A 22,841-nucleotide genomic window follows, 5' to 3' on the forward strand; every position below is an offset into this window, starting at 1 on the left:
CATCATCATCATCATCATCTTCATCATCATCATCTTCATCATCATCATCAAATAAGTGAGAAAATCAAGTCTGTCTGTTCTGACTGATGACGTGCAGCTGCTTGATTTGAATGTAAAGTTGAGTTTGACCTGCTGACACCAAGATAACACACACACATACACACACACGTACACGCACACACGCACACACGTACACGTACACGTACACACACACACACGTACACGTACACACACACACACACACACACACACACACACACACACACACACACACACAGGCAGTGAAGCAGACGTGTGTTTGTTACTGAGCCAATACAGAACAAGCTTTATTCTTCTCCTTGGTTTCATTTGGAAGAAAACTTCAAACAAGGCCCCCCCTCCCAAATTTAAACACATTCTTGATCATGTCAGATGATACATTTTATTGCCATAAACAGTGTAGGAAAAAAATAAACCCAAAAATAAAAACAGCTGAGTCTCCTATATAGTACAGTAAGAAAAAGGTTCCACGTTCTCGACATCAGATCCAGTAAAATGTCAAATAAAAATGGGTTTGCAACACAGAAGTTGTCAGAAAGCGATCTAGACTACAGCGCCACCTTGTGTCAGCACGCTCCTACGCCACGCCGCCGCACCTGAACGCCACGCCGCCGTACCTGTGGACGCCTGCTCACGTGACCGCGAGCCCCGCCCCCCTCCTCCACATGAACAGGAAGTGTTAAGCTGCACCCGACCTCGCCATATGACAGGTGAGATTACCCATCAGCCCACAGGACTGTTAGTGAGGGGGCGGAGCCAGTCTGAACTACATGCCACGCCTGTCACGGCTGCTCTCGGCCAATAGAAACGCTTCCCCGCTGGAGCCGTGCTGCCTTCAGGTTCCACTGGGAAACGAGAAAAAGAAAAGCAGCGAGCAGGAAGTGAAGCCACACGAGACGCCATGATTGTAGTTTTGTTTGTTTGTTTGTTTGTTTGTTTGTTTGTTTGTTTATCAGTCACTGCAGCCAGTCAGAATCCAACATGTTGAAAATAACTGGTACTAACTACTCAGGAAGCTTGTCTTTCCCTGGCCACCTGAATGAAGCACTGACCGCGGGGTGCGGGGAAGCTGTGCTACACTTCCTGTTTGTGCTGATTGGCTGACAGGCTCTTCAGCAGGGCATCATGGGAACAGAGGTAAAAACATCATGGTTCTCAGGTTACTTGGTATTTTTTTTTTTTTTTTTTAATTTTATTTATTTTTTAGCAGAAATGAGCCAAAATAATTTGAAGGAGTCCCGATTGGGGGGCGTGGCCTGTGCCAGGTGGGAGGGGCTTGGGCAGAGGACAATCCAACAGGAGAGCACCTTGGTACATTGAGTCCACTCTTGTGATTGACATTTTCCCTGACACTGAACAGACCACGCACACTGAAGCCCCGCCCACCCGGCAAGAAGAGGCGGATAAAAACAAAACAAACAAACAAACAAACAAACAAAAACAAAAAAAAAAACCACAAACAAAAAAAACCCACAGGTGCAGGAAACACGACGAGCACTGAGGAGAGGAAAGGAACTCGAACGTCACGCTGCGGGTCTGCGGCGGAGGGCGGAGCCGGCCAATCCGCCGCAGCCCTCGCTCGCACTACAGACCAGCGGTGGGTGACCTTTGACCTTTGACCCGGCAGAGAGACTACAGGACGAAGCAGGCACTACGCACAGTGAAGCCGAGGTGGGGCAGAAACCCAAGTTAACAGTTTGGACATGCATTCACAAGCTGCTCGTTGGTGCGCGTGTGTGTGTGTGTGTGTGTGTGTGTGTGTGTGTGTGTGTGTCATTTTATTCCTTCTAAGAATAAATATTTTGTTGAACTGAAGTGAAATCGAGGAAGAAGAGGAGGGCGGCGTCTGCTCGCTCGCTGTCAGGAGGGAAGCTAACTGTGGCGTTAACTCGTTCTGTTGGCGTTTTCTTTAAAGTTCTCTATCCACACACACCGTCCCGGCCCCGCCCCCTCCGCCCCCCGGCCCCCCCCCCCCCCCCCCCCCCCCCCCCGCCGGCCCTCTGGCCTCAGTCTCTTATGGTTTCTCTTTGGAGATCACCTCCTCCCGCGGCTTGGCTCCGCCGAAGATGGCCGAGTTGGGATTGGCCACCTGGTTGAGCGGGCCGGCCACCGTGCGCGGCTTCAGCTGCAGGCGAGGCCGCTGTGCACGCTCCTCTGCAACACACACACACACACACACACACACACAGTCAACCGGGTGGAGATATCATTACGTGTGTGTGTGTGTGTGTGTGTGTGTGTGTGTGTGTGTGTGTGTGTGTGTGTGTTTGAAATAAAGTTCAGGTTATAAAAAATATTTTCTTACACAAACAGAAATCCAAATTATTCTGAAGGGACAGACCACAGAGCCACCTGACAGACAGACAGGCAGGCAGGCAGACAGACAGGCAGGCAGACAGGCAGACAGACAGGCAGACAGACAGGCAGGCAGGCAGACAGACAGACAGGCAGGCAGGCAGACAGACAGGCAGGCAGACAGGCAGACAGACAGGCAGTCAGAAAGACAGACAGGCAGGCAGACAGAGAGGCAGACAGACAGAGAGGCAGACAGACAAGCAGGCAGGCAGACAGACAGACAGACAGGCAGTCAGACAGGGACAGACAGGCAGACAGACAGACAGGCAGGCAGACAGGGACAGACAGGCAGACAGACAGGCAGGCAGACAGGGACAGACAGGCAGACAGGCAGACAGACAGGGACAGACAGGCAGAGACAGGCAGGCAGACAGACAGACAGAGAGACAGACAGACAGGCAGGCAGACAGACAGACAGGCAGACAGACAGACAGACAGCTGTCTCACCATCAGACGGTTCTCTGAAGTCCGTTTGTCCTCCGCGATGCGGGCCCTCTCTGTAGCGGCCCATCCCTCCTGCCCCCCTCCTGTCACCCGGGCGACTGCCTCCTCGACCCCGCCCACCCATGTAGTCGTCATCTCTATAACCTGCAGACAGACAGGCAGACAGACAGACAGGGTAAAAAATGAGATTAAAGATGGACGCCCACAACCGGGTCCAGTACTGGGAACCTGGAAGGTGACCAATGAGCATGAGTTGACTGAGATGAAAGGGATGATGGGAAAGCGAGGCCTGGTCCAGCCCATAAATACAGTTGTGCTCAGTGTGGCCCCGCCGGCAGCCATGTTGGCTCCACTGCTGTTTCCATGGTAACTGCTGGTTCTGTTGTCCATTTATCCAGCCACAGTTCAGCCTGACCTAACTGCTGCTGTTAGTCCAGTCCGGTCCTGTCCGGTCCGGTCCGGTCCAGTCCAGTCCAGTCCTGCTGAGCTCCCTCTGGCTTATAAATGGCGTGTGGTTTTGTTTGGTGGTTTCTGGCTGAACGTGTTCACCTGGGCTCCGTTTGACGAAGCAAACTGATCCTGAACTCTGAGCTGATCGACTCTGAGACAGGAAACTCTGAGTTTTGGGTTCCAGAACTGATGTGAGTCAGTTTGATCACCTGGAGTAGGTTCACCTGGAGTTGAGCGCGTGACCCACAGCTGGAAAAACACAGCGTCAATGCAGCAAAGCAGAGGGAGACGGCGTGGGAGAACTCTGCTGCTCGGGTCAGTGCGTGAGTTTAAATGGAGTCCATTCCAATCACAATAATATTACAGGGGAAACTGCTTGAATGGTCGCCTATTAAATTACTTCATTTAGGTGCGATCCCGCGGGGGAGAAGCGCACTTGGCAGCAGCTTAAGATGAAATATAAAAACATGGTTCAAACAGGTAAGACCTCGGCATAAACATCTCTGCGCGGTCTTATAACCATCTCCCGCCGAATATTTAATTCTCTGTGCAGGAACACTGCACCTTCATCCACAGGATCACTGTCGAGAGGACATGCCATGTTCGTGAAAAAAAGTCGCCACCTAACTACTAATGGACTTCTAATAAAGGCCTACTCACTGTTTTTTAATTATTTATTTATAAATAACAAACGGCAAAACTAATATACCACGCCAAAACTCACCTGCTGACTGAATGAGGAAGTTAAATCCCGTGTGGCTGAAAGAGGGCGGACACATGAGAAAAACCTGGTCCTGACCAGGTTAGTTTCATGGAGTCTGTTACTGCGGTAACTGACCGAGAGCTTCAGTTCCCTCCCTCTGAAACAGGCTGGAGTTCCCCCTCTGTCTCTGCTTTGACTTACCTCCCTCTGTGAAACGGAAAACTCAGAGTTTCCCTCATTTCAGGTGAACAGACTAAAGCTGCTTTGGGAAACGGAGCCCAGGTGTTGCTGCACTTCAGGTTAACTTGCTCTGCGTTCCAAATCACATACTTCTACTTTTTACTTTTAGTATGTACTGCAGCTGCCCCTACAAAGTATGCAGTGTAGTATGCAGTATGCATGCGTATGCACACTCCATCCGTCCTCCCTGAGCTCCGCCCCTCTCGCTCACTTGGAACGCAGGGTTAGTCTCATCCCTGGTCTTGTAGAGTCTAGTATAGTTTACTCGGGTTTAATCTGGTTTAATCTGGTTTAATCTGGTTTATTCATGTCGTCTGGTTCAGTCAGGTTCCGTCTTGTTTTGTCTAGTTCCATCCAGTTTAGTCTGGTTTAATCTACGTCAGTCTGGATTAATCTGCTTTATCTCCGGTTCTGTCATTTGATTGGCTGCGTCCCAGCAGTACCTACAGCATGGTCTGACCTGATTAGCTGTTAAGGGTGTGCTCTGCTCTGATTGGCTGTTAGGAGTGTGCTCTACTCTGATTGGCTGTCCACGGCTGTCCAACCTGAGCTGTTGTAATCTCTGACCACACCTCCTGGCTGGTCGTAGAAGTCCTCTCTGGAGTCACGACCTCCTCTGGAGCCGCGAGATCCTCCTCTGCCTGCAGGAGACACAGCAGGGTCAACACCGAGGGGGGGGGCAGGAGGAGCAGGAGGAGGAGGAGGAGGAGCAGGAAAAGAGAAGAGGAGGAGGAGAGGAGGAGGAGCAGGAAAAGAGAAGAGAAGAGGAGGAGCGGCTCCTCGTCCTGCAGGCTCAGAGAGCAGGAAGTAGAGCGCTGGGTTAGTCCTCCTCAGGCAGAGCCACGCTGCGTTCACGTCACGTGGGAAAAACCAGGCCTACCAGCACCCTGACAGAACAGTGTGCTCCCTCTGAGGAGCTGCTGCTCTTCATACTGATATTACCGCTATTATTATTATTATCATTATTATTATTATTATCATTATTATCATTATTATTATTATCATTATTATTATTATCATTATTATTATTATCATAATCATTGTTATTATTATTATCATAATCATTATTATTCTGCACTGTCACACGTAAGAAAACTGTTACTACCTGCATGTGTCGTTACGTGTCGTCACCGTCATCACCGTGTCATTATCGCGTCGTCACCGTGTCGTTATCATGTCATTATTGCGTCGTCACCGTGTCATTATCGTGTCGTCACCGTGTCATTATTGCGTCGTCACCGTGTCATTATCGCGTCGTCACCGTGTCGTCACCGTGTCATTATTGCGTCGTCACCGTGTCATTATTGCGTCGTCACCGTGTCATTATCGTGTCGTCACTGTGTCATTATCGCGTCGTCACCGTGTCATTATCGTGTCGCCACCGTGTCGTTACCGTGTCCTCACCGTGTCGTTACCGTGTCATCACCGCGTCGTCACCGTGTCATTATCGGGTCGTCACCGTGTCATTATTGCGTCGTCACTGTGTCATTATCGTGTCGCCACCGTGTCATTATCGTGTCGTTACCGTGTCGCCACCGTGTCATTATCGTGTCGTCACCGTGTCATTATCGCGTCGTCACCGTGTCGTTACCGTGTCATTATCGCGTCGTCACCGTGTCATTATCGTGTCGTCACCACATCACAGCCGTCCCCTGTGGCTGCACCAGAGCTGCTGCTGCTGCTTCCTGGTTGGTTTATTCCCAAAGAGAGTGTGTCGCCTCGGGCCCGCCCCGCCCCAGCAGGCCGGCCGTTCCTCTGTCCTGCCACAGCACTGCCAGGCACCCAAACTGTGGTTCGGGGACTTCTCCAGGCCCCGTGAGCTTCACTGTAAGTGGACTCAGCAGGAGGCCTGTCGCGATATGCGCTAAGTGGGTTAACCGCACAGTAAATTTAAATGAAGTCGGTAACTCTGGGTGTTTGTTTTCCTCGACTCTGCCAAAGAGCAGAGGACAGGAGCACCTTCAGCCAGGTGAGCTGCTCCATCAGAGGAATGACCGGAGGGAGCGCTCCTGCCATCCAGTGTCTCTGACTGTTCAGGACTGTCAGTCTGCTGATGTTTAATATTCATCTAAATATTGTTGACAAAGACTTTGTTTTGGCTCTGTGTAGTTTTTGAGTGTTTTTTTCTTAATAGAGAAAAAGTCTATTTTTTATATTGTTTTTGGTTTTTATTCAAGTTTCTGATAACAGATAGAGTCCATTTCAACTTTTTGGTTGTGTGTTTTTTTTTATTACAGTGCATTTTTTGTTATCAGGGACAGCTGGTCAATTTTTTTGTATTATAAGATCTTTATTTTTTTATTTTGGTATTTTTATGTCTTATTCATTTTGAATATTTAATTTTTCTTGCTTACATTTTTAAATATTGAATATATGTTTATTTCTCTTCAAAAGGGTATTCTTGGATCATTATGCCTTTATTATCATCATTATTATTATTATAAGTTTGAAGAATGGTCTGAAAATGTCAAAATTACAACAATAAAAATGGTCTTCAAAGCACAACATTACACAATATTACCGCTTATCGCAATAATTTCTGATGCAATTAATCGCACAGCCAGATTTGTTATCGTGACAGGCCTACTCATCTTTGAGTTTGTTTCCCATCATCCTCGTGTTTTGGCTTCCTGTCGTCTACTGTACTTCCTCACACAGATTCCCGCTGCCAGTGAACGCCTCACGCTTCACCTTGGTCATCCTGTCGCCGCCGTTTGAGAAACAACGAGGGAACAAAGCGACGCGTCTAAACAAAGTCCAAAGAAAACTACAAACATGGAGCCTGAAGGCTTCATCGGCCCTCGGTGCGTTAAGTCTGCCAGGTGCACTGGTTTTTCCCACAGGACATGAATGCAGCATTAGATGCTGAGGATGCAGCCGCAAACCAACCTTCCCGTCTCCATGGCGACGCAGACAGCTTTGTGCTTTTACAACCTTACGGCCCGGGGATCTGATCTGACGTCTGCTGGACCGGCTGGAGGTGAGGATGAGGATGAAACATGAAGGATGAAGAGTCGCCCTCTACCTCCAAGTCACGGCGCAGACGCACGCACGCACGCACGCACGCACGCACGCACGCACGCACGCACGCACGCACGCACGCACACACACACACTTGGAGGAGAGGAGGACAGGAGGCGGCAGCGTGCGAGTCAGAGGGTTAGTGAGGCAGGAACATTCAGCTCATTTCAGAGAAGCAGGGCCGCAGCACACACACACACACACACACACACACACACACACACACACACACACACACACACACACACACACACACACACACACACACCCTCGCGGCTGGGAGGCGGCGTGGCGGTGAAGCTTCTGTTATTTTTCTTGTAGAGTTTGGAGCTCGAGGGTTTCCATCCTGATCTGAGATCAGATGTTTACTTTCACTTCCTGCTGGACCAACAAGCTGCCAGAGCGGGAACCCCCCTGACCCCGCCCTGAACCCCCTGACCCCGCCCTGAACCCCCTGACCCCGCCCTGAACCCCGCCCTGACCCCGCCCTGAACCCCCTGACCCCGCCCTGAACCCCCTGACCCCGCCCTGAACCCCCTGACCCCGCCCTGAACCCCCTGACCCCGCCCTGAAACCACCCTGACCCCGCCCTGCCCTGATCCCGCCCTGAACCCCCTGACCCCGCCCTGACAGGTTCACACTGAAACACTAGGTGGCGCTGTCGTTCAGTTCAAATAAAATAAAAACTGAATAAAAATGACGGAGAATCAGGATCAGCCACAAGAGCTGGAAGATATCAGCCAATCTGATATCTGACAAGAAAATGTGTACCAACGTGATGGATGATCACAGATCCACAAAACCTGAAATCAGCGGCTAATTCCGTGGAATAATCCGGTTAAATAATCCCGGTGGCGTGTGGCCCCGCGAGGCGTGTGCGTGCGGCGGCGCTCACCTCTGTCGTCTTTCCTGAAGCCGAAGCCGCCGCCTCCTCGCTCTTGTCTCCGCCCCTCTGCGATGTCCACCCTCAGTGACCTGTCGCCTAACAACTGCAGGGGTCAGAGGTCATGTTAGCCAGTGGTGCAGTGCGGTCTGCGGTGTCACGTGCACACAGACACGTGCTCTGATTACTGCTTTGCACACTCTTGGCATTCTCTCCACGAGCTTCAAGAGGTAGTCACCTGAAATGGTTTTCACTTCACAGGTGTGCCTTATCAGGGTTAATTAGTGGAATTTCTTGCTTTATCAATGGGGTTGGGACCATCAGTTGTGTTGTGCAGAAGTCAGGTTACTACACAGCCGACAGCCCTATTGGACAACTGTTAAAATTCATATTATGGCAAGAACCAATCAGCTAACTAAAGAAAAACGAGTGGCCATCATTACTTTAAGAAATGAAGGTCAGTCAGTCCGGAAAATTGCAAAAACTTTAAATGTGTCCCCAAGTGGAGTCGCAAAAACCATCAAGCGCTACAACGAAACTGGCACACATGAGGACCGACCCAGGAAAAGAAGACCAAGAGTCACCTCTGCTTCTGAGGACAAGTTCATCCGAGTCACCAGCCTCAGAAATCTCAAGTTAACAGCAGCTCAGACCAGAGACCAGATAAATGCCACACAGAGTTCTAGCAGCAGACCCATCTCTAGAACAACTGTTAAGAGGAGACTGCGCCAATCAGGCCTTCATGGTCAAATAGCTGCTAGGAAACCACTGCTAAGGAGAGGCAACAAGCACAAGAGATTTGTTTGGGCCAAGAAACACAAGGAATGGACATTAGACCAGTGGAAATCTGTGCTTTGGTCTGATGAGTCCAAATTTGAGATCTTTGGTTCCAACCGCCGTGTCTTTGTGAGACGCAGAAAAGGTGAACGGATGGATTCCACATGCCTGGTTCCCACTGTGAAGCATGGAGGAGGAGGTGTGATGGTGTGGGGGTGTTTTGCTGGTGACACTGTTGGGGATTTATTCAAAATTGAAGGCACACTGAACCAGCATGGCTACCACAGCATCCTGCAGCGACATGCCATCCCATCCGGTTGGCGTTTAGTTGGACGATCATTTATTTTTCAACAGGACAATGAGCCCAAACACACCTCCAGGCTGTGTAAGGGCTATTTGACCAAGAAGGAGAGTGATGGAGTGCTGCGGCAGATGACCTGGCCTCCACAGTCACCGGACCTGAACCCAATCCAGATGGTTTGGGGTGAGCTGGACCGCAGAGTGAAGGCAAAGGGGCCAACAAGTGCTAAACACCTCTGGGAACTCCTTCAAGACTGTTGGAAAACCATTTCAGGTGACTACCTCTTGAAGCTCATGGAGAGAATGCCAAGAGTGTGCAAAGCAGTAATCAGAGCAAAGGGTGGCTATTTTGAAGAAACTAGAATATAAAACATGTTTTCAGTTATTTCACCTTTTTTTGTTAAGTACATAACTCCACATGTGTTCATTCATAGTTTTGATTCCTTCAGTTAGAATCTACAATGTAAATAGTCATGAAAATAAAGAAAACGCATTGAATGAGAAGGTGTGTCCAAACTTTTGGCCTGTACATGTATATGTAGATATATATATATATATATATATATATATATATATGTTATAATTACAAACTTAAAATTTTCATTTTTTACTGATTTCCTGCTGACTCACCCGTCTCCCATGTGACTGACACAAACCTGATGAATGTGTCCAGGTGTCAAATCTGCCTGATTATTAAAGTGTGTGTGTGTGTGTGTGTGTGTGTGTGTGTGCTGAGCTCCAACACACACACACACACACACACACACACACACACACACACACACACACACCACGAGGAAGACATACTCACAGCGCCGTCGTACGCCAAAGCGTCTTTTAGGGAGTCCAGGTCGTCAAACTCCACATAACAAAACCCTGAGAGACACACAGAGACTTCATCACACAGCAGAACCACAACCAGAACCACAACCAGAACCACAACCAGAACCACAACCAGAACCACAACCAGAACCACAACCAGAACCAGGTCATCATTATTCTATTATTCATGGACGTTCCACACATTTGTTTTCAGTGTTTTAGCCCTTTAATGTCAACAGCAATAGAGAGAAGCACCAGTCTGTGTGTGTGTGTGTGTGTGTCTTGGCGTGTTCTAACTGGCCGGCCGGGCCGTGTGCAGGTGTGTGCTGCTCCAGGGTCACCTGGCCGTCCGTCCGGTGGATCAGCTGTTTGTGAAGCACACAGCTCAAACACACGGACAGCACGAGCCACAAACACTGATTCACTCTGAGCTGCACCTTTTTCTTGATTTTGTCCCTTTTCTTATATTTTTATAAAAAAATATAACAGCTGATGGCTGCCAAAGGCTAAGAACTGGTTGCCAATAGCAACCTGGCAGCTGAACAGAACGCATGGAAAACCTGACCAGAACAAGAACATGTGTTTAGGGTTTAACGTGTGTGTGTGTGTGTGTGTGTCCTGACCTTTGAACTTGTCTGTCTCTTTGTCTCTGACCAGCCGGACGCTGCGGATGCTGAGCTCTTTGAAGATGGCGTCGATGTCTCCCTGGACGGTGTTGAAGGGCAGGTTGCCGACGTACGCCGTGTACGGCGGCTCCGACGGCAGCTCCTTCTGCTTCCTGGAGCCGCCGGGCGCGCCGCCACGCGGCCTGCAACACACGGCATCATGGGAGATACACTGGGCCTGAACACGCAATGTCTGCTGTGTATGTGTACTTATGTGTGTGTATGTCTGCATGAGTGTGTGTGTGTGTGTGCATGAGAAATGTACAGACAAACATGTTTAAACGTATTAAAATCAGTTCAAATCCACTGGAAGCTCAGTAATCAGGCCCTCTGCGCTGCAGGTGTGAGCCTCAGGTGTGACAGTGACACCTGGCAGGGTTCGGCTTCGGGTTCGGTGCCAGGCGCCGCCGCCTGCAACCAGGAAGTGAACATTCAGCTCAGAGGAACCCAACATCCTGATGAGGAACATCTGGATCCAAGAGTGAGTGACGCCTTTCTAAATATGATAATATGAGCAGACACACCAACACCTGTCCCACCTGACGAGACTCAAACGTGAGGAAACTCCCACCTGTGATCCATCTGCTCCTGAGCTGTGCACCTCATTATCACTCATATTAATGTCTCATTATTCAAACATGATCAGGGTCGAGGGGAGCGGCCACACCCCTCCTTCACCTGCCAATCAAAACAGACTCCACCTGCAGTACCTCCACACGCCAGCAGGGGGCCCCGCGTCGTTACGGGCGACCGGTGTTCCCGTCCTAAATTGACTCTGTGCACAAGACGAGTGACGCACATCCGGTTTCGCCAGATAGCGGCACTTCAGTTTCCGGTCTGTGTAATGGCTAAGCCTAACGCTTACATATTCTCCCGGTGCCTCACGGATTTGCCCAGACTAACGATAAACTATGTCCACCGAAACGTTGCTGCCACTTCCCCTGCCCCCAAAAGCAAACAAGAAAAGGGTTTTAAGTTATACATCTCCAGCTATTTGCACAACATCGAAGGTATGTAATTTAGAGGACGTTAGCTAACGGTCGTTAGCTAGCGTTAGCTAACTAACGCAGATGGTTAGCACCAGGCGAATCACACCGTAACGTTTGTTGTGTAGAATGAATCTCGTTTTTGTATCCAGTGGCAAGTTAGCTGACTATACCTGAGGCCTGTATCATGAAGCAAGCTCAGTTTTCCCAGGATCTCTCAGACCTATCCGGCTACACTAACAGAGATCATGGTGATCAGGAATAACCGGTATCACGACGCTGGTTATCAACTCGCTCACTCAATCCAGGTTTGTCTCATCAAGAGCCGTGAACGCGCATGTATAAGGGAGGGCTCCGAGGCAGCTGACTGGAAAAGTATGAGGAGGAAAAACAAAATGTACACACTAAACCGAACACCGTGGCTGCCACGAAGAGAAGGCAGCCACGGCATAAATGCTCAAACTACACATCAGTGGCTCAAGTAGTCCACATCTGACGCTGACACCTCTGAACTCACTGCACTGCACAGACGTGTTGCGTGTCTGCTTTACAGGCTATAATAAAATAAAGCGGACGCCAAAATCCAATCATGTCAGTACATCAAGTTGATAGCAGGGTCAGCCCTATCCCTAACCCTAGCAGGCTAGCTCTCAGAACAGGTTTAGGATAGGTATCCTATCCCGATGAGAGGTGAACCAGCTCTGTGATACAGAAAATCTGGAGTTGAGCCTGAAGTTATCTCGCTAACGCCTTAATCCCGCTTCATGATACAGGCCTCAGGTATAGTCAGCTAACTTGCCACTGGATACAAAAACGAGATTCATTGTACACAACAAACGTTACGGTGTGATTCGCCTGGTGCTAACCATCTACGTTAGTTAGCTAACGCTAGCTAACGACCGTTAGCTAACGTTCTCTAAATTACATACCTTCGATGTTGTGCAAATAGCTGGAGATGTATAACTTAAAACCCTTTCTCGTTTGCTTTTGGGGGCAGGGGAAGTGGCAGCAACGTTTCGGTGGACATAGTTTATCGTTAGTCTGGGCAAATCCGTGAGGCACCGGGAGAATATGTAAGTGTTAGGCTTAGCCATTACATAGACCGGAAACTGAAGAGCCGCTATCTGGAGAAACCGGATGTGCGTCACTCGTCTTGTGCACAGAGTCAATTAAGACATGAGCAGTGTCGTACACAAACACCGTAACCAACAAAAAACTCTTCAAAATAAAAGTGTTAGGTCTTCCTGTTTCCACCAGGTGGCGTTAGCTGTGAGCTAACTTCTTTAATCTGCTTTAACTCAACCAACTAAACCATGTGTCGCCATTTGATGACATCATGCTCATTACCAGAGCTAGGCTCCGCCCCCCAGGGCTTTGATGCTGCAGTCACATGGCGCTCTGCCAACCAATCACCTCGATTTTTTTTCCCACAAATGGAAACAAAACTCAGCTGCCGGAGCGACGCTAATTAGCATGTTAGCATTAGCATGATCAGACAAGTAGCGTCAGTTGCTAGGTAACATACATCACAGCTGATGAGCGCTGTTGGATTACTGGAGTGTTTAGGATTTCCTAACCTGAGATTAAACAGCATCCTGGATTATGTCCTTCCTCATGGAGAACAGGAAGTGTGTGTGATGGAACTGACACACTACTGCACACTGTACTACACACTGTACTACACACTACACTACACTGTACTACACACTGTACTACACACTACACTACACTACACTGTACTACACACTGTACTACACTACACTACACTGTACTACACACTGTACTACACACTACGCTACACTGTACTCTACACTACACTGTACTACACACTACACTACACTGTACTACACACTACACTACACTACACTGTACTACACACTACACTACACTGTACTCTACACTACACTGTACTACACACTACACTACACTACACTGTACTACACACTGTACTACGCACTGTACTACACACTGTACTACACACTACACTACACTACACTGTACTACACACTGTACTACACACTACACTACACTGTACTACACACTACACTGTACTACACACTACACTACACTGTACTACACACTACACTGTACTACACACTACACTACACTGTACTACACACTACACACTACACTGTACTACACACTACACTACACTGTACTACACACACTACACTACACTGTACTACACACTGTACTACACACTACACTACACTACACTGTACTACACACTACACACTACACTACACTACACTGTACTACACTACACTACACTACACTACACACTGTACTACACACTACACTACACTACACTGTACTACACACTACACTACACTACACTGTACTACACTACACTACACTGTACTACACACTACACACTAGTGGTGGGTTAGATTCATCAAAATCGCGATGCGTCACGATGCTTTTGTGCATCGATTTTTTCACGTCGATTCTTTTCCACCAAGCCGGGAAAAAAAAACGGGTACCCGGAAGAAAAGGTAGGTAACGCGCGCGCCACCCGGACAGTTTAGTAGGTGGGACCATAGCAAACGGAAAGCCGTTGTAAAATCACTGTAACTCACGGCTTCAAGGGGCTTATTGATTTTATTAAACGGTTACCCTACATACAGCCCATAAAATAAACACACAAGGAAAACTGAGAACTATTCATTCTCCCACCAAGCAAGACAGAGTGGACAGAACGGTTGCCAAGTAACACAGACGCACAGATTGCTTTTCCATCTAGTGCCAGCATCAGGTCACATCAGGCTATCTGGGCTCGTTAATGTTGAATTGGATATTTCCATTAACAGCACATTTGTTAAAATAGTGTTCAATTATGTTTGGACTCCTCTTTTGGTGTGCGTGTAGCCACAGGTGCGTTTTTGCGCAGACGTATGCCTCATGTCGGTTTTAACAATAACAATAATAATAATAAAAGCAAACTGTTAATTTACCATACATCGGCGTTGTCACACTGTGTCCGCTTTGGGTGGAGATAAAAGGCAGGTGGATCAGGAGGCAGCAGGCAGAGGGAGGCTGTTTCTCCAGGGAGGCCACCGGACACAGTGGGTTACCCGGCTGCTCATATATGAATCCTGCAGGCTTTCTATGTTTTTTTTTTTTTGTTTGTTTTCGGCAGCATCTTTGTGATTTTTTGTGCATTCGTTGAAAGACAGGGTGGCATATTTTAGGTAATTTCATCGTGGCGAATGCTGAAGGAGTCGGCCTTTAATTTGCTGTTGCCCTCGTTCGCCCTGCGTCCCATGAAGCTGCACGTCAAACTAGGGATGGCGAAAATGGAAAATTTTCTTGGTCGACCACCGGGCCTCATTAATCGGTTTATTTCGGTTAACAGAGAATATTATTTTACCGTCTGTAAACCATAAAAGAATAACCGCAACAAATAGAAGCTAGCAGCGCTAGCACCGGCGCCATTGTCTTGCCCTGGACGCAAACCACTACGTCCACGACCTGCAGAAGCTTGGCTCGTTTCTCCCGTAGATATCTATAATATCTATAATATAATTATAATATAATATAATATAATATAATTATTATCGATATCTATGGTTTCTCCGGTCTGTCTCTACCGAGCTGAGCTCTGTGCGTAATGACGTCATCGAAACCCGGCAGAGCGTCCCGTCGCCATGGTTACCGTATTAAACTGTATGTAAGCGCAAGAGCAACTTCTCCGCCTTCAGGAACAGTTGGAATTTTTCGATCGATAAAACCTTACGGTAGTTACGGTATTTACAATCTGACATGTGCATTTGTGTCGGCGACGACACGTTCGGACTAGAGTGCCTGAAGAGAGAGAGGCGACAACTCCGTTCACTCCAACGGTTCAGTTTTTTCACAGCAATGGCGGCGTAAGGAGACCCTCTCTCTACAGGCACTCTAGTTCAGGCTTAAAGGGTTTTTAACCGACAAGATTATTCGGTTAAAGTTCAAACGGTCAACAACCGGTCAAACGGCCACCGGTTAGCATCCCTACGTCAAACCAGACGTTACAGACAAGCCCCCTCCTGATCCGCCGGCCTTTTATCTCCACCCACCAAACGCACGCCACCGTCAAGTACTTTCACAACACGATAAATTATAAATTATTATAAATAAATAAATAAATCATAGTCAGTGGTGTACTGTAGTGCTTGTGGACCAAATTTTGAGTTACTCTTTGTTATGATGGAACTGGCTTATGCAGTTCTTTCACTGGCCCCTAGATGGGGCTGTGCTCCATGGTAATGTTGGGTGAAATGTTGGGAGCTATTCCCAGATTACATAGTCAAAATATTTTCTGTCTTTGAAAAATAATTCCTAGTCAAATGTTAAAAAAAAAATCTTTATTTTGAGAGTGACATGAGTTAATTTATGGGCTATTAATTTCCAAAGCTAGCCAAAGATTAACCCAAAATCAGTCTTGCATGGAAAATAGCTGTAAGAATCGCAATAATCAAAGAATCGTGGCACCAATAATCGCATCGAATCGACAAACGCTGCAATCGCTATAATCGAAAAATCGAAGCTCCCATAATCCACTACACTACACTGTACTACACACTACACTACACTGTACTACACACTACACTACACACTACACTGTACTACACACTACACTACGCTACACACTACACTACACTGTACTACACACTACACTACACTACACTGTACTACACACTACACTACACTACACTGTACTACACACTACACTACACTACACTGTACTACACACTACACTACACTGTGCTACACACTACACTACACTACACTGTACTACACACTACACTACACTGTACTACACACTACACTACACTGTACTACACACTACACTACACTACACTAAACTACACACATGCTAAACTACTAACATGCGTGTTTAGCACTCATGAGCTAATTTCAGGACTGACTGTATCAAGTCTGCAGCTCCTGAATCCCAACACCCGGCGTCGGGTTCTGTCACTTGGTTCACTTTCTATTCATATACACTGTTTATATTATAACATACTGATTATATTTATATAGGCTGTTTATATATTTCTTTATATATATATATATATATATATATATACTTTTTTCTACTTTATATTTATAGACTGTTTATATTTATCCATAAATACTGTTTATAGTGATACATACTGTTTATACTTATAATGTTTATATTCATATATACTGTTTATACTTATATATCTTATTTTTTATAATTATACTTGTTTTTTTGGGGTTTTTTTTTACCTTGCTTTATTTATTTACTTAGGCTTATACCAGGACCTGAGTCCTAATTTTGTACCACTGACATGTAAATGTGAGCTGGTATGACAATGAAGTTCCTTGAATCCTTGAACTATACTCTACACTATACTATACACTACATTACATTATACTACACACACTACACTGTACTATAGTATACACCACACTACACAACACTATACTATAATACACACTACACACTATCCTACTATACTACACACTACACTGTACTATACTATACACCACACTACACAACACTATACTATACTACACACTATCCTACTATACTACACACTACACTGTACTATACTATACACCACACTACACTATACTACACACTATCCTACTATACTACACACTACACTGTACTATACTATACACCACACTACACAACACTATACTATACTACACACTATCATACTATACAACACACTACACTATACTATATTCTACATTATACTCCACACTATACTACAAACTACATTACACATTACACTACACTACACTACATACTACTACACACTGTACTACAGAGGAGCCGTGCTGCAGGTCAGCTCTCACTGTTTGGACATGAAAGTGGTTCTGCAGAGGAACCACAGTGTGTTTACACCGAACCAGAGCAAAACCTCCTCCTCTGAACTGTCTGCTACAACGGGCATGGTGTGTGTGTGTGTGTGTGTGTGTGTGTGGTTCATCACAGTGAACACACTGTGATTTTGGTGATAAACCATCAGGCCGCCACACAGATACAGAAACAGAAAGAGTTCTCCAAATCCTCTTTCTATGGTCTGAACAGCTTTCTGAACCTTCAATAATCAACTGATTGAAAAAATAATCGACAGATTCAACAATGAAAACACCGGTTAGCTGCAGCTGAGGCTGACATCTGAAATCCCACTTCATCTTCATGCTTCCACAGCGTGAACACACCGCAGCCTCCCAGCTGCTCGGAGAGAGAGAGAGAGAGAGAGAGAGAGAGAGAGAGAGAGAGAGAGGGAGTGTGTGTGTGTGTGTGTGTGTGTGTGTGTGTGTGTGTGTGTGTGTGTGTGTGTGTGTGTGTGTGTGTAGTCCTGCAGGTCCGGCTCGGCCCGGCTCTCCTCTGCAGAGACACGCAGGATCCAGCCGGAGCTCCTGCAGGAGGCCGCCGGCCCCGCGATCCCGCCTCATGCACCGTGAGCCCGGTGCAGCTACACACACACACACACACACGCACGCACGCACAATGACACACACACACACACACACACACACACACACACACACACACACACACACACACACACACACGGACAGATGTTAGATGGAGGAGCTTCGCCATCCAGCAGCTGCCTGCAGCCATGTGGGCTGCAGCCCCGCCGCCTCCGGCCCGCCGGCAGCCGCACACGGAGCCTCCGGCCGGCCGCGGAGGACCGCGCCGCGCCGCCGCGTGTGTCTAACCCCGAGCCGGTCCCTGATCCAACCCTAACGGCCACATCTGTGTGTGATGTCCGACCTGCAGCTGGCAGGCTAAGCTGCTAGCAGCGGCTAGCTCCACACCGCGGCCTGTCCCAGCGCCGCCGCCGCCTGCCGCGCCGCCTGCCCGGCCTGAGCACCGAGCGGCGCTCGGCAGCCGCGGCGAGGCCTTGCCGCCTCGCAGACGCACAATATCAGCGCCACTGGGGGGATTTGTGTGTGTAAGACCCGGCCGGGGCGCCGTGCCGCCCGGCGGCCGCCTCTCTTACCCTCTGTTCCCGCCGAAGCTGCCGTAGGCCCGGTCCCGCTCATCGTAGCTGTCGTACTCCGCCATTACTGAGCTGCTGTGCGGAGGAGGAGGTCCTTCACGTCACACCGAACCGCTTTAGCTGCCCGCGGAGCGCCTGACCGCCGCCGCGGCTGCCCGCACACCGCCTGACGCACGGAGCCCCGGACACACACCAGCCTCACGTCTTCTCACATCCGGGACCCCCAGACCGGCTCTGAATAATCCGCAGACCCCTCATGACGGGATCCTGATATGGAACACTCATACAGTTTGTATCGTCACAGTATATAAATTACAGTTAAATTAATCTCTTCCTCCTCTGAGGACCCCTGGAAGCCCCTAAAGCAGTGGTCTCCAGCCCAGGCCTCAGGGACCCCCTGTCCTGCAGGCTTTTGTTTTTCTTTCTTTCTCACCTGATCCATTTAAGGGCTTCATGCTGATTGGTTGAAACAGATCTACCTGAAGAGGGCGAGCATGAAGGTGTGTGGACCTTAACTGGGTCAGGTGTGCAGGAGTAGAGCTGAAACCAGAACCTGCAGGTTTGGAGGTTCTTGAGGACTGGGTTGGGGGCCACTGACCGAAAGGATCCCTGGAGGGCCCCTGAACCCCACTTTGACCACCAGGGTCTTAGATGAAACTTGACTGTAAAATCCTGGTTTGTCCTGCAGGTGGCGCTGTTGTCCTGCAGGACAGCAACATGCTGATGTCATTTCCTGTCCCTCCGCCCGTCTCCTCCTCTTCTGCTGCAGTCAGCGATGGACTACATTTCCCACAATGCCGTTCCTCAGCCCCACTGCAGCGTGCTGGTGGGGCGTGCACCTGCGGGTTTAGGGGCCCCAGGCCAAACAAATCCTCCGGGGGCCCTGTGTTTTAGTTTCCCCCTGCAACCAAATTCACTTTAGTTCTTTTTTCTTTTGAGGGATTTTTCATATAATATAATTTTGTTTATAAAAAAAAAAAAAAAAAAAAAAACAACAACAACTATATAGCTATGGTCCTCTTTTTATTCGTTTTTTTTTTTTTTATCATTTTCTGGCTAATTTTCAAGAACTTTTCTGGTAATTGTTTGGCCAATCTTATGAAAATTTTCTTGTAATTTCTCATTGATTTTTGCCAGTTTTCTGATTGTTTGCTTGTCATTTTGTAATAATTGCTGTTTATGACCTTTTTTTCCTGCTCGACGCCTGGCTGTGTTACGGCCAGCAGGACCGGCTTAAAGGTGAGGTCAGGCTTGGTGTGGAAAAGAACACCTGTCTGGTCTGATATTATGCTACGCTATCTATCATGTTACCTTGACAACAGCTCCAGCTGTTCTCTGATAGAATTATTGATGCTTTTTCCTTTATTGATCACCAAGTGGAAACTGCTTTCAGTGCATTTATATCCATCATTATGGTAAATTTGCACTATGTTTAGTTGTAAAACACTGTCTTATATTCAGCATTAGCATATCCATACAATGTATTATTATGTGTTTAGCATTACATGTCATGTAAATGTCTAGTGTATCCTGTGCCACCACCTGCCACCGTTTCCAGGCAAAGATCCCTCACAGCTTCTGCCTTTTTTGCTTTCAGACTGTGATCCTCACAGGGAAGTGACTTCAAACAATTGCAAAAGTTTGTTGTAATGCTGCAGCCATAAAACAATGGCATTTCTCTGGGTGTCAGTGTGATGCAGTGTGTGTTGCAGCTGTTGCAGCCAGCAGATGCAGAGTGTGTGTGTGACAGTGTTGGACAATACAGAAGAAAAAACCTCAGTGTGAAGTTACATAAGTGGGAGTTTTAGGGGAAATCGGGTAGCGAAGGGTTAATTAATGAATCAGCATTTATTCTGATTAAATGATAGCTGGCATGAAAATAAAACCCACCACCTCATATTGTTGAGGATCCTGAGCCTTTAAATGAGAAAACAGAAACATTTCTAAGGATGCAACATGTGTGTTTTCTTACATACGAAGCAAATAACATGTGGCAGCAGGATCCTGGTGCTCTGGACTGAAACTCCTGGACTGAAACACACACACACACACACACACACACACACACACACACATACACATACATACATACATACACACACACACACACACACACACACACACACACACACACACACACACACACACACACACACACACACACACACACATATATACACTACTCACAAAAAGTGATATTTGGCTTTCGGGTGAAATTTCAGGATGAACCTAAAATGCATTATAACCTTTACAGGTGAACTTAATGTGACCTTCTGTAAACTTTTGAATGCACATGTCCAACTGTTCAGTGTTTCAGTACTTTTTGCACAAGTTGCTGTTCTCTAACAAGGAGTTTAACAGCAAAATTCACATCAGGTGTTTGATGCTCCAGCTCATCGAGGTCGTATCATTAGGGAACGGCTGCTGGAGACTGGGGTACCTCAGATGGAGTGGCCTGCACTTTCTCCAGACCTGCATCCCATAGAAAACCTATGGGATCAGCTGAGTCGCCGTGTAGAGGCTCGGAGCTCTGTACCCCAGAACCTCAATGTCCTGAGGGCCGCCCTTCAAGAAGAGTGGGATGCCATGCCTCAGCAGACAATAAGTCGACTTGTGAACAGCATGAGACGTCGCTGTCAAGCTGTAATTGATGCTCAAGGGCACATGACAAGTTATTGACACTGACATTTTTTGTTGTGGTATATCCACCACTGTTGTTGGCTTTTGTTTCAAGAAATTGTTTGAGATGAGGAAATCACCAGTGCATGCTTCTACTTAAATGCCCTACTTTCATGATATAATATCACTGTAGCGTGAACTTTTTACATTTTCCATAAATTTCACCCAAAAGCCAAATATCCCTAACTTTCTGTTCTATATATATATATATATATATATATATATATATATATATATATATATATATATATATTTACCACAGCGAGTGAGTGCTTTGAGCTGAGGCACACCTGTTCACACCTGTTCACACCTGTTGTATTGTGAAAATGAAGATAGGAAAAGTAGAAACTGCTCACTATGAGAAAAATGACGAGCTGTTTTAATGCAGGAATGAGCTGCGTTTCATCAAGTCAGTCTTTTTGTTGGTCCGGGTGTTTTTGCCGAGTAATCCGCAGATTAACAAACAAACAAACAAACAAACAAACAAACAAACAAACATGTGTGGGTTTGAAAGTGCGTGCCGGGCGCGCGCTCCGCTGCATTTAAACTTTTGAAATCCCAGCGGACCGTTAGAGCGCAACGGCTCCTCCGGCTGCACACACACACACACACACACACACACACACACACACACACACACACACAGAGAGAGAGAGAGAGACACACAGAGACACACAGAGACACAGAGAGACAGAGAGACACAGACACAGGGACACGGGACGACAGGTGAGCTCACCTGCAGGTAAAGTCGGGCTCCTCGCTTCTGCGCCATCTAAAGGCGATAAAGAGCAAAAACAAGACATGACGGGGTGGATTTAACCCGCCGTGTGCTAGCTAGCTCTGTTAGCCGCTGTTAGCCCTGAACACTGTGTGTGTGTGTGTGTGTGTGTGTGTGTGTGTGTGTGTGTGTGTGTGTGTGTGTGTGTGTGTGTGTACAAACACCAGTAAAATGAAAGAAATACACGTCAACATTTCACACCATGTACAGCTATGGATGGATAGATGGATGGATGGATGGATGGATGGATGGATGGATGGATGGATGGATGGATGGATGATGGATGGATGGATAGATGGATGGATGGATAGATATTGCAGTAAGAGTTATTATGCAGCAATGACCCTGAATCTTTAAGACATTTATTTTACCACTGTGTATATTCAATTATTTGTTGGACTTGAATACAATAATGTATATGGGATAAAACTGTAATAATGTTAAAATTGAATGTAAAAATGTCATTGCTTATTTTGAACATGATAAATCTAACCTTGAATTCATGCTAAACTCGCTGGTAAATTTCATACATTAATGCAGAATTACAAAACTTATTCACTGCTTTTTTATGTGGCTTTAAAGAATATATAAAGACTATCAAACTTATAAACACTAAAAAAAAAAAGTAATAAAACCGTCAATCTGCACTGTCAGCTCTATAAAGAGAGTTACTCACTGTGTCGTATTCATATTTGCTTATAATTTCATATTTATGGAGTCTATTTTTC

The 22,841-nt window shown here is 47.1% G+C and overlaps 1 protein-coding gene across 3 annotated transcripts; it reads right to left on the reverse strand.

Annotated features, from left to right (window-relative positions):
* Positions 1–407: 407 nt before the first annotated feature.
* Positions 408–18,808, reverse strand: eif4h (eukaryotic translation initiation factor 4h). Of its 3 annotated transcripts, none has more exons than XM_030066577.1 (7): positions 18,657–18,808; positions 10,658–10,842; positions 10,024–10,088; positions 8,148–8,241; positions 4,804–4,872; positions 2,842–2,982; positions 408–2,193 (listed from the first exon to the last, which is right to left on the reverse strand). In XM_030066577.1, exons 1-7 carry the CDS (start codon positions 18,719–18,721, stop codon positions 2,054–2,056), a joined length of 759 nt encoding a protein of 252 aa, XP_029922437.1. In that variant the 5' UTR covers positions 18,722–18,808; the 3' UTR covers positions 408–2,053. The 3 variants fall into 3 exon arrangements, with proteins under 3 accessions (XP_029922437.1, XP_029922435.1, XP_029922438.1); XM_030066575.1 differs by having other exon boundaries at positions 4,777–4,872; XM_030066578.1 differs by lacking the exon at positions 4,804–4,872.
* Positions 18,809–22,841: the final 4,033 nt, after the last annotated feature.

This window comes from Myripristis murdjan, chromosome 13, assembly GCF_902150065.1.
Source record: "Myripristis murdjan chromosome 13, fMyrMur1.1, whole genome shotgun sequence".
Classification (NCBI taxonomy): Eukaryota; Metazoa; Chordata; class Actinopteri; order Holocentriformes; family Holocentridae; genus Myripristis; species Myripristis murdjan.